Here is a 13,988-nt window from a genome sequence, read left to right on the forward strand (position 1 = left end):
GTCTGTATCAAACATAAGTAGTGCCTAGTATGAGTGACCTAACAGAAGCTGAATAGTAGGAGCACTTACAGCTGGCAAATGATTTACGTAACACATTATTATTGAAGCACAATAACATTCATGCGACATCATCATGCATCAGTGTCATATGCAATAGCAGCATGCAGCACCAACACTTAACTAAGGCATGAGCAACAGTAGTGGCATACATAGCATAAAGAATAAACACAGCAAGGCCTCATGCAAAATCAAGGCACATGTTAGCTGTGCATATAAACATGCTAATGGCGAAAGCTGATTACACCCTGGTAACAATTAAACAACTTGAACAAACAAGCGTAACAGCCAACAACACTTGAATAGACAAACTCAGAAGTTTAGGACAAACTTTAACAGACAAGCCGGGAAACTAACGATACAACATTAATGGACAAGCCTGAAAGCTAATCACAAGACTAAGCCAGTTGAGCAATTAATCGCAGCGACACTTTAATTATCCTAAAACTTCTTATAGAACATGCATGAGAACTCAGCCAGTATCCCACGATAGCCATTCGTCTTATTGTAATGGTGCGAGCAGTTTCATTCAATTTAATGTGCCATATGCAACACATGTCACACAAGGAACAAGCTCACGGGTTATTATGAACTTCCAGCGATGACGACCTTGTTTCTTTTTACCATCTCAACCGATTCCGTAGGCTGGATGGACTGCTACGAAGAACCTCTGGCCATGGTAGCTTGGTTCATACACAACTCCTCAGAGTGGAGCATTTTTGTTCACCAACCACTGTCCCCGGTATGCAACGCAACAATAGCAGTCTTGTTTCACCTACTAGAACTTTTCTTTAACTAGGCCATTCACTTTTCGAGAACGTGGTGTGTCACATGACCACAACCTGTTAAACCAGTTTGTTGATTACACAATACTTGAAGCCATCTCAAAAGTATTTCACGCACTTAGATCATAGTGCACCCTTACGCTATAGCGTGCACTTAGGTCACAGCAGTTATGTGCAAGTTCATGTAGTGCTATATCTGCAGCATGCATGTTAACTTCAATTTATTGTGATACAATAAATTACATTTAAAACAATCCCTGTAAACATTTTGAAAGCTCTGTTCTTAATAAAAACAGGACCTAACAATAAAATCCTGAATATCATCTTTTAGCCTACTTAAGACAACCTCCAAAATCCTTGCCTTGTTGCAGGAGATAGAAGGATGAAGATGTTAAGGGTGTTTGTTTATGTCACACCAAAGCAATAGTATGTGATAACACAAGATGACATCATCAGTGACATAAGTTTGTATTAATAAACCGGTAAAACAAGTTTGGTTGTATTCCAGTTAGTGTTACAATAATGTGTGCATTTGAATGGGGCTTTGTTGTTTAATGCATTGAACATTAATTAAGTGAACCAGTTTTAGCTTATCGAACTTTCGATACATGTTGCTGAAACACAGGAGGGTGATTTATTTGAGACCAGCAAATTGATATTCGCATCATCGCTTCCACTGATTTTGGAATCCCATATCTAGAAGTTGTGGTACTATGGCATAGTCAGGATAACGGTACCACAAAAGGTAGGTAAAGCTTATCGCTTGAATAATTAGTTTTATTGGTTGATACATAGGTCAACTGAGAATGCCAGCCATAAGTTTATTGAGGAGGTCACAAACCCGTGAGAAGAGGGCATTAATTAAAGAAGAAGCAGAAGCCCAGAAGTAATTGTAAGAAGGGTGGCTTTTATCTTGCTGAACTCTCTACAGGGTGATTTGTTTGTATCAAAACTATCTACAGGATAGTTTTTCTATACCTTAGCTTTCTACAGGGTGATTTGTTTGTAGCTGAGCTCTCTACAGAGAGATCAGGTCACCCTATAGGGAGATCAGCTAGAAAAAGTCACCTTGTAGAGAGTTCAGCTACAAAGAACCAACACTGTAGAGAGTTCAGCTAGAAACAAGTTACCCGTATAGAGAGATCAGCTAGAAACAAGTCATCCTGTAGAGAATTCAGCTACAAACAGATCATCCTGTAAATAGTTCAGTAATAGATACAATTCACCCTGTAGTAGGAGAAGTCACCTTGTAGAAACCAGCTACAAAGAAACCATCCTGTAGAGAGTTTAGCTACAAACACATCACTCTGTAGAGAGTTCAGCTACAAGTAAATCACCCTGTAGAGAGTTCAACTACAAAAAACTCACACTGTACAGAGATCAGCAGGAACAAATCACCCTGTAGAGTGTTCAGTTACAAACAAATGTGACCGGATCTGTGAAAACCCGACACAATAGTGCATTTTTCATATTCCTGTTTATTAAATATTGGTAATCTACTTAGTCAAGTGTACCTTCTGGCAAATTTTCAGCCTCATGTTCCAATAACTTTGGGAGTTACAGCCCTACAAAGTAGCAACAATTAAGGTGCTTACTAAAACGGTTGTAACGTACGAATGGATTGATGTACTGGGCTGAAAATTTCATCATCGTGTTCGCCATGGATGGGGGAATCATTTATTGGGCACGTGTGTCCTTCTATCACCTTTCTTCATTGCACACAAAGGTGAAATTCGTGAAGAAAAATCTATCACGTACGATTGCTTTGATGTCACGTAAACAAACGATCATAACTAGCGAATCCTTCGGTCTACTGCACCGAAACAAAGATTTTCCAACTCCTCTTGAGTAGGTGAATACGATGATGTCCAGGTTTGTATTGTTAGTTCCTTCCTTCACTAAGAAAGAGGCGTTCAAACAATTTATGAATTTTTCAATAATACGCAAATACCTGTATTTTACCCATTGTTTTCAATGCTTTATACTGGAAATTTAGGCTTGCACTATTGTGTCGGGTTTTCGCAGATCCAGTCACAAATCACCTTGTAAAGAGATTAGCTAGAAACAATTTACCCTCTAGAGAGAATCCTGTGTAGAGTTCAACTACAAGCAAATCACCCTGTAGAGAGTTCAGCTACATTTCAAGTCCCTTAGTAGATAGATCAGCTGCGAACAAGTTATCCAGTAGGGAATAATACATAGACATATAATAAATATATGTATATAATTTGTATAATTACTGATAAAATCAAAAACAGTTGAAGTATTAAAAATCTACTTTGTCTTTTTATTCTTCCTGTGGTAAAAAAAGGACAGGTTAAAAAAGTGCCAAAGCCGACCTATGGCTGGCTTTGGAGTATACAAATACAAAAAGAAGTGATATCTAATCAAAACAGCCAAGCTGTAAAAGATGGTGTGGCCCCTAAAAGGCCATGGTGAAAAAGATGTGAAATCCAAGGTGGTGGTCAAGAAATGGCTGTGATGGTAGGTTAATGGTAAAAAAAAATTAATAACAAGCAAACATTAAAACATACACACACTCTTTATGATACAAACACTAATACACTAAAACAATGCATACAAAATGTAAACCCACAGCTTTATTGTTTTACATTGTAGGTGTGAGATGTAGCTGAAGATGACTTGATCAAGAAATGAGGCTATGCAAGACAAGGTGGTGAAGGCCAGTACAGTCAGCATGTAACCCAAACCAAGTCCTGTTTAACTACTAAATGGACATTTGCCTTCAAGATTAGGGGGCTTAGGTTACTAATTTTTTAATACAAAAAACTTAATTTTGTGTTTATTTGTTGAACACAAAATAACAAAAAATAATAAGTCCCAAGGAAAAAAAGTTAAATTAACCCCGACAAACATGACCCAAAAATGTATTGGTTTAACTAGCTAAGTCAAGTACTGTTCTTAGGTTTCCAGTTCCAGTTTACTAGGTTAGGTAATCCAAAGGCTGCAGCACATGTTGCTGTTAGACGTTCAGTGCTGGTTACTGTAAAGTTTTAATAACAATAAGAGCAGAGAATACATACGACAAGGGATAATTTGCTTCTTTCAATGTAAAGATGCTTGCTGTATAGAGCATGTAAAATTCCTTACATTAGTAGAATGTAGCATTCTTCCATGTTATCATAAACTCTTACCATATTTTGTGTACTGATAACAACCTGCATTTGTAACTTCCAGAAGCTTTTTCCAGGTAGCTTTTGGCTCCTCTTTTAGCCATCTCTTTAACATAGCTTTACAGCAATCCTGAACCTTGTTTTTGTGATTTTCATTGTTGGCTTCAATGTTATCAAGAATTGCACTGGTTAAATTAAGTTCCAACCCAATTTCTCTCCAGTGTAGAGCATGTTGTTCAATGTATAGTTGGTTCCAATATCGTTCAGTAGGATGTGTTTCTACAAAATTGAAACAAATATTATACACAGATGAAAAATTGACAAATTATGGGAAGAGTCAACAAGTGAAATGCATACAAAACTACTGTGAAGGAGGCTAAAAGTGGGTAAACAATTGCTATAATAACCAGTTCAACATACTGCACTCTCATATAGGCACTGTTGGTATGTACCTAATATCTCATACATGTGGTAATTGTTAAAAGTGATTTCTATATGCAAAATATCAAAGTGCATATGTGACCAAGTCTGGGAAAACCGGTCTTATCGCCCATGTCAGCTGATTCAATTTTCACCCAGAACACAAAGCTACATGAATAAACTATCTAATTTCACAATCAAAGTCAGCTAGATTTGAGTGGTCTGGTTTTGCTGGCTACTTTTCTCAAGCCTAGTGGCAATCTGTACGTGTGGTGTGGGGCCTTAATGGAGCTCTGGTCAGCCTGGGGATGGCTGTATGTGTCTGTATAGCTCTGTGGTGTTGAATAAATACATCTACTATAAATTTCCTTTTATTTTAGCCAGTTTTGATACCTGAATGGCCCATAACTTGGCCTAATTCATCCGTCCACCTTCCTATTCAATTTTGAACAGCTTCTTGTCCTCCATCCGTGCCTCCTCCTCCCTCCTCTTTTGGAGTTCATCTGATACAGTCAACCTTGATTCAAAACTATTTAAAATGGTGGGAAATTTAGTTGTTGACTACTTACACAGTGGATGCTCTGGAAGGTAAGGAATTGGTGTAAAACGTGTGAAAATTTGGTACACATAGCTTTGACCATTGGCGAGGTATAACACACTAAATACTTAACACCAGCATTTCTCTTTACTTTTAAATAGGCGATAAGACCGGTTTTCCCAGACTGGATCACATATGTGGCTAGGTCTAGTGAAAACAAGTCTTGCCCATGACAGTAAATTTGATTTTTCAACAAGAATAAAAATCTACTTGAACAAAAGATATAATTTCACAATCAAATGGAGTGGTCTATTTTTATGCTGGCTGCTTTTCTCAAGCCCAGTGGCGATCCGTATGTACGTGCGGTGTGGGGCTTCAATGGGGCTCTAATCAGCCTGGGGATGGTTGTATGTGGCTGTACAACTGTGCAATGTTGAATAAATACAAATTTCCTTTCATTTAAGCTGGTTTTGAGATGCAGAACTTGGTTTAATTCATCTCCATGCTTACCTTTCAATTTTTGAAAAGCCTTTTGCCCTCCTTCCAGCCCCTGCATCCCTCCCCTTGGAGCTCACCTGATACAGTAAACCTCAGTATGAAAACTATTTAAAATGGCTGGAAACTTAGCTGTTGGCTATTTTCACAGTGGATGCTCTGGAAGGTAAGGAATTGACATAAATGTGTGAAAACTTGGTACGCATGACTTTTACCCGGCATTTCTCGACACTTTTAAATAGGCAATATGTCTAGTTTTCCTAGAGACTGGGTCACGTTTTGATGTTTAATAAACATATAATACAGTACATATATGTAAGTAAGTGCTTTGACTTAGACCTTTTGGTTTAAAAGGAGCTAAACCAATTAAACCACATATGGACTGGAAAACCATGAATGATAGCTGTTAGTTCTGACAACAGACTGTAAACAGGCTGTTTTTCCAAAACTGAATAGGACATAGATTAATTTTCTCATGAAACAGAAATGCCAAGTAAGTGAAAATTTAGCATTTACCGTAAATCAAGTTACACTGTATTTTTGTGCATGAAAATATTCACAGGTTAATTTTTCGTGTAAATAAATTGTCATAGGTGCCTGATACCCATGAAATTTTTATTTTAAACGTGAAAGTTTTGTCATGCTGAAATTACAACAGTCGTGTATTGCTGATTGATAGACTATTAACTATTTTACCGTTCTTTATTTACAGGCACAGCAAGGAACAACATCAAGCATCTAGCAGCAAGTCCACGCCATGTTAACAAGTTGATCATGGGATTGGTCGCAGACAGCTGTACTTTACAGAGATGAGCCTATTTTGCTTTTTTCCCACCTATTTTACTTTCCAGCAATTCTTTTATTTCTTACCTATTTTGTTTAACATTTGGCTTGCTGTATTTTTGCTGAGCATCAGTAAAAATTAATTGCAGTATCTCAAGCTTACAAGCATGTGTGACTGCTCTATTAGAGTATTTTGTACACAGTGACTGCTCTATTAGAGTACCTTGATCTTTAGTCACTATTTCCTCTGTGCATATGTAGTCCTAATACTATGTGTAACTGTTCTATTAGAGTATTTTTCATACAAAATATGCCAGGTTTTCATTCCTTGGTGCCCAATTTTCTAATTTTCCACTTTTTTTTGCTCTTTGCTTTTACCAACGTATTTTTCCAAAAAGTTTGCCGGGAAAATCAGCTTATCCCCAGTACTGTATGTTAAAAGCCTAAAACAAACTGGCTATGTTTGAAATCAACTGTTGTGTACGTGGATATCATGTATATCATCCTACTATAGTTGGTAAAAATCTTACTTACCTAGACACGAGAACCTGCAAATGAGAGTGATAGATTGGCAGTAGCCATTATAAAAGATGGAAATATTATTGTACACTTTCCTTAAAAAATGTCACATGTTTGTTTGCTGTTTCTGAGGAGGTACATAGTACTACTTGTTCAATAACTGGAACACAAAGATATTCAGTAGACTTACCACAGGTGGGATGGTTACTAACATACTAAAAGCAAGTGCAAAAAAAAATTGTTTTTTAGTTATATTCATGTATTTTCGTGGATGTAGTAGCTATCTTAAATATTTATTACTATTAAAAATAACCCAATTTATGGTAAGCTGAGGTTTATGTGTTTGTCACGTCATTCAGAAGTTATACACAATGTAAACACATGACTTTCGTTCATCATCAACCACTTCGTTGGGTATTGGTCTCTAATTCCATGTGAAAAGAAGTACACATTCTATGTTTAATTCTCATTAACACATAAGGTGTGAAAATCAGTTGGAATGGAACAGACCCAGGGTGCTTATAATTGAAGATCCATAAGCATCACCCCAAGTAAATAGAGTCTAGCCACATAAGACTATCAAGTTTTTGTTTGTGTAAGTATGAAGGGTACATGTCCCCTTTCAAGTGAAAAAGTACACTTCTCCTGGGTATTTTTTTCAGCCATTATACAAATTTGGAATTTTAAAGTAGAAAAGGGATCATAATACATCAATGCAATGTACTGAAACAAGCTGGAGTAGTGCATGATATTAAATCACCGTAAAACAACAAGAAGCGTTATACCTCTACTGTGCTCAAGATACCATAATGGAAATGCATAGTAGGGATATGACACTTCTTATTGTTTTACTGTGATTTAATATTGTGTACTACTCTAGCTTGTTTCAGTACTTTTATTGATGTGCTATGGTCATTGCTCTAGTTGAAAATTCCAAAAAAAGTGTACTTGTTTGTTAACTTTTTTTTTATAAAATCAAATCATTATGACTGGCGAACCCACGCATACTGCATCAAAAGAAAGAAATGGCGCTGTTCACCCCAGCTACTAATTATTGTCTGAAAAGTGAAGTAAGCATTATGCTTCGCTGTCAGCTATGTTCAACCCGTTACACAGCATTATGAATCAAAAACTGTTCGAAAATCAAAAAGGACCTCTGCAATTAAAGTAGCCACTATGAAAAATACGAATAATTACCAATACATAGGAAGCCATCTCGTACTACCGTCAAATTTACGCCTTTCGCTGTGAGCAAAGATGAATGGGACACAAAAGAGGATAAGGTTAGCCTATGGTTGATCTTGATAATTCCTTTTAACTTTTTTCCCTTTACTACTGGAATTGTCAAAGACTGCATGGCTATAATATGAAGAACTGAAATAAGATGAATTTTGAAGGTGCGTATACCTCAATGATAGCTGGGCAGATTCAACTCAAACTAGGAATGGGAGATGCCTTACCCTGAGGAAGCTTCCACTGTAGAAATGCTTAATTTTACCATTCAAGCACTGTGGAGCTACAGATACATGAAAATTTTATTTTTCCCAGGGTTACCAGCACCTCTTGCAACCACCCTGATAATACAGAACAATGTGACACTACCTGTACTTCTTCTGAAGACAGACAAGGAGAGCAAGTCTTCTGTAAATACAGCACTGGGCAGCATGACTCATACCACTCCTTAATGTTGAAAATACAAGTGGGATAAAAGAAACCATCTCAATTTCGTTGTTCATACTTCCATTGTTTCTCATGTTCAAAACATCGATAAACTATGGTGAGGATTGCTACTTGGGTAGCTACCATGATATGAAGGTGCAATAGCCTTAACCTTGACATCAAAATAGTGCATTCAGATGTTTGTTTACCTTCCCAGAATCCTGAAGCATAAATGTCTACACAAGCTTCCTCCTTATTATTAGCTGTTGCATATCGAAGGCCAGGTCTCACATGTAAAGAGGTTGCAACGGATCAATGTAAATGGTGTTTTGTAGTTCTGTAAAAAGAGTATGTCACCCACCTACACGGGCTGTACTTTAGCATGGCCGTATGACCATGCTATATCGTTTCATAAAATGTTCTAGAATGATCTAGATTTTCCATTGGTAGATCTATGAAATTATAAACTTGACTATTGCATAAATTTTAGCTAGAAATTTGATTTATAAAGTAGAAATAAAGGGAGATGATCAACAGTGATAGTAGTGGCTCAGTGGTTAAGGATTTGGGTGTTTAGTATGGAGGTCCCTAGTTTGAATGCTGGATAGTAACCTTTTTTGACATTTTTTATGCATCTTTTTTAACCTGCGGTGACTGTTCTATTAGAGTAGTTCAACCATCTGCTGTTGTTTGGCTTTTGCCTTATAACTTTGTAGCTGTCAATGTGATTACTTTTAAACCACAAACAGTTTGAACTATCATGGTTAACCTATATGCATACCAATTGTTAAGTTATTCCCATACGTGATTTACCCTGTATGTGTAACATGTCGGCCTTTTTTAATGCAAATAACTGTCCATAGCTCCATGAATATTGATCAAATTTGCACCACACGTAGTACATGATTGTGCCACAATACTTTTTTAAAGTGTACCAAAGCTCAAGAGAATTGATCAACACATTTTTATTTTACAACAGTTTTTGTAAAGTGTGCGAAAAGAATAATCTAAGCCCCCTAATCTCCTTAAACGAAGAACAAGAAAAACAAGAAATTAAGAAGAATTGTGAAGGCTAATATTTCATGATTGCATTAAGCTATCTTGCTCAAATTTGGAATGTGGGGTTCTGAAGATGGAGGGCATTGCAGTATAAAAATGATTAGAAGGAAGCATAGACCTACATATGCGTGAAAACCGCGTTTTGTTTCTTCCCTTTAAATATACTCACGGTGTGGCGCTGGCTTTCTTGGCTGCACGACACACTACCGTGTGTCTTGATGTACAAATTAATGCCAACAATTTAAACATCATGATGTTACATAAGTAATATGACAGGTACCATGTAATCATTTGTACCTGTGTGGTAAACATTATAGGTATCCACAATACTACAGTTGTCTTAGCTTAGCTAACCCTACTCTGTGACACTGTTTAACTTCAGTGATCAGACAAGAACTGATGCTTACAGCGTGGTATGGTTGTAGAGCTATTCTGGAGTGCCTGCATGTTTCAAATTATATCAGTATACTTTCAGAAAACCATAATGCCTTAAAGCTCATGTCACCATGCATGCTGTAAGGCAATAATAGTGCAGATGTTTCTCATACTGTATTGTGGCCCCTGTACATAGGGCAGGTACCAATGACAGCAATAGCAAAATAGTTTACAAAAAGGTCAAGGAGTGTTTTTTAAACCAGCACAGCCTGTAAAAGTGTGTTTGTATGTGTGTGTACATGTGTTTGTGCATGCATTGTGTGTGTGTGTGTGTGTGTGTGTGTGTGTGTGTGTGTGTGTGTGTGTGTGTGTGTGTGTGTGTGTGTGTGTGTGTGTGTGTGTGTGTGTGTGTGTGTGTGTGTGTGTGTGTGTGTGTGCCTACCTATCTGCCTATATACCTTTGTATGTTTGTCTTTATGTGCCCACATGAACCAAATTACGAAATGATAAATTAAAAGCGGCTTGAAAGTAAGAAGTAAAAGTAAAAGGAGGTCTGTAATAAACTCCACACAGGTAAACTTTGCTTTGAGGTGGTTTCTTAACTCGAAGGGATGGACTATTACAGGTAGTTGATGAGGCTGTGTCATTGAATTTCAGTTATTAACACCTGTAAAATCTAAAAGGAAAGTAATTCACAAAGTCTGAGGGGAGTCATGAAAGTTAGAATGCTTCTTACGTTGCTGAACAAAAATGAAGGGCACCTTTGAAGCAATGTTGAGAGAATTTTCAGGATAAAATTTTATTGTCAAACTATAAAACAGTTTGGAAGATACTTCGGTGTGTAACACGTTGTTAAAAGTGGTTTGTTAAATAAGTGCTTCCTTAGCAGTGCATTTGGTTTTCCTACTAAACAAATGATCAAATCATATCATCAAAACAGCAACCAAAGCATCTCAAGTATTTAATTTTCAAAGACGTTATAACTTGAGTGACTTTCAAGTGAAAACGTACACTTCTCCTGGTAGTCAAAAAGGCCTGTGAAGGTGTTTTTCAGTCATTAACAAGGCTGGAGGAGACGGTCCAGTTGGTCAGGCGCCTGAGCCAGACCAATAATCTGGAGCTGGACCAACTAGCTGACCAGCTTGAACTATAATACTTTCATGCACTCTGGACAATCACATCTACATGTACATTTCAGATGTTATTGAAAATGCATAGCATGAGTAGTTACCTATAGTTTCTCAGCCAAACTAATGCATAAAACTACACGCATAGTACTTCCAATTACCTTACAGTACAGCATAGCATTTGTATCGTTTTGTATAGATAATGACTGTGGGTTCTACGTATCACGTGTGCTGACAATTTATCATGTATACGGCAGGTGCCTTCTTTGATTTTAAACCAGCACACTTATATCACAATTCAACCTTCATAAAATAATCATTGGCTTGGCTTCTTTTACTGGGTGAAGGAGTGGCAGTGACAAACTAGGTGCCTCATTCCGTGACAGGAAGCTGTACACTCATACATTACATGGTGGCCATCTGGATGAGATCATCATATATGATAAGATCTTGAATTGAGTAGAAATCACTCCTCTTCAACTACCCACTTGTCCTGTCGAGATACTGAGCAAACTCTCAGTCTCACCCCACATCGTGCCATTTTCGAATAGTGATTGATCTCGTGATTGCATGTCCACCAGTATATATTTACATAATGATCCGTTCACTTCATTGCTTACAAACCAGTATAGCATACTGCCATTTTGTAGCTGTGTAGCTATTCACTGTATACAGCTAGCTCCTACTCATAAACACATTAATTATAGGATATTCTATATAATTATAAGGTGGTGGCCATGCTGCATAGGTTCCCTGTGAAATTTGGGGGAAAGTTGCAAGTTAGTTTTTAGCATCAATTTTAAGGCAATTTCAAACCTTTAAATTGCAAAAATTCTGCAATTCCTGGAGGTTCCACCCCCAGACTCCCTTAAACTTCTAATTGCTATAACTAATTGTAGCTACACTGCATGAACCACATAGCAAGTTTCATGCCTACCTATTATAATTATATAGTATACAAAGTCTGAAGAACAGCAGATATAGGCTTGAGATTTATATTGCTAACTAGCAGTGAAATATCACTAAATTGCATATCTGAGTGTCTAATTTTCCAACATTGTCTGTGGGGGAATGCCCCCAGACCCCCCCTAAAATGCTTGTGCTTCACACTTCACAGAGTGTGCTTCGCAGCAACTCCTCTCATTGGCAGTACCATGTATATAGTAGCAACTTCAACATATACAAGGCCTGACCAACTCAACTTTCCCTCCTCTAGCCCTGAAACAAGTACACAAATTTGTAATATTCAACTAGAGTAGGGACCATAACACATCAGTAAAAAGTACTGAAACAAGTTGGAGTATATAGTGCATGACTTTAAATCACAGTAAAACAATAAAAAGTGTTATGTAAGTACATGTACATCTGTATATCCCTACTGTGCTCAAGATACCATGATGGAAATGCACAACAGAGATATAACACTTCTTATTGTTTTATTGTGATTTAATATCATGCACTATTCCAGCTTGTTTCAGTACTTTTATTGATGTGCTATGGTTGCTGTTCTACAGTAGTTGAAAATACCAAAAACTTTTGTGTACTTGTATGTTAACTTTATCACAAATCAAAAACTGCTCGAAAAGCACCTATGCAATCAAAGTAGCCACTATGAAAAATACGAATGATTACCATTACAGAGGAAGCTCCACCAAATGGACACTTTTCGCTGTCAGCAAAGATGAATGGGACAAAAAGAAGGGCACTGGTAAGTTCATGAAGAATGCATTGTACGTAGTCTCAGGCTGAAGTGACATCAAACAGTAAAAATATCAAGCCAGTAGCCTTAGCTGTTATCAAGTTACGCTTTTCTGAAGGCATCAGTCAGTGAGCCGGTAGAAATTTCTATTAATAAATGTAACCATCTCAGCAAAAACCTAACTTAAAAAAAAAACTCAGAAAATTAAACATGCTACAAGGAAAATACCATAAAGTTAGGTTGTTAAGCACATGTGCTTATAATTTTCAGAGAAAACATTTTGTAAAAATCATACACTCTGTTAGGCACATACGCTTAATAAATAACTATGGTGAGTGTAACCCGGAATCACTACATTGTAATAGACTGGTTAACAGTTTGCTCCAGTCACCACATCAGTGTGTAAGCATATTTGACTCCATTTCTGGGTGAAAAGTAGAACATGGCAGCTTTACCCTATTAAATTTTTTCTTCCTCCAGTGGAATGGGGAAAGTAGCCCACCTATAAGTATTTGGCTCAATTACTTAGTGAGAAGTGGAGTTCCCATATTCAGTGGTGATGAGCTGGCTCCATTGCAGTTTGGCATTCTCCTTGCTTCGCTTCTCCATCATGAGGATCCATGGCTCTTGATCACACTCTAAGTGCGTTGGTGTGCCCCAGTAATAGATCTTGCCATTGCAAAGAGGCATCTACTAGTTCACTAACATTCACTGGGCTTCGGTAGGTTCTTTTAGGTGTCTTTTCTGTAGGTAAATTCTTTCTTTTTCTTTTTCTTATTTATGTTTTCTTCTACTATGTTTTCAATAGACATATGTGGGTGGAAGGGAGAGCCATTAAGGACAGAAATTAAAAAAAATTTCTGTGTGAAATCCTTCGTGATAAACTAGATTGTCGCTATTCAGATGGCTGATCTGACTTGCTGTATACTAGCGAAGGGAGACCTTAAGGGAAATGTAAATGCTTGTCAATTTTTATGTGCTTTCAGCTTTTCTTGCCATTTCTTCCTGTGTGTAACTTTATTGTAGCATTTGGCCATGTGTACTTATCATCCATGATTAATTACAAGAAATGAGTGTGGCTTAACTAATAATATGTGACCGGATCTGCGAAAACAGGACATAATCGCATATTTTTTCGAATTCCTGGTTATTAAATATTTATAATCTACTTAGCCAAGTGTACCTACTGGCAAAGGTTCAGCTTCATGTGCCAATAGCTTTGGGAGTTACAGCCCTCCAAAGTAGCAGCAACAGAAAAATCGATATGTACAGCAAGTATAGGGAAAATAAATTACAGGCGCTTACAAAAATGGTTGTAACTTACCAACGGATTGGGGT

The 13,988-nt window shown here is 37.2% G+C and overlaps 1 protein-coding gene across 2 annotated transcripts in view; it reads right to left on the reverse strand.

The window, feature by feature from the left end:
- The window catches only part of LOC136247314 (uncharacterized), a 68,900-nt gene that overhangs the window by 22,096 nt on the left and 32,816 nt on the right, over nucleotides 1-13,988 (reverse strand). For both annotated transcript variants that reach the window (XM_066038936.1, XM_066038935.1), the window contains exon 5: nucleotides 3,998-4,255. In XM_066038936.1, the coding sequence (XP_065895008.1) occupies nucleotides 3,998-4,255 (258 nt within the window). The remainder of the gene's footprint in view (nucleotides 1-3,997; nucleotides 4,256-13,988) is intronic.

This window comes from Dysidea avara, chromosome 2 (genome assembly GCF_963678975.1).
Source record: "Dysidea avara chromosome 2, odDysAvar1.4, whole genome shotgun sequence".
In the NCBI taxonomy this organism is placed as follows: Eukaryota; Metazoa; Porifera; class Demospongiae; order Dictyoceratida; family Dysideidae; genus Dysidea; species Dysidea avara.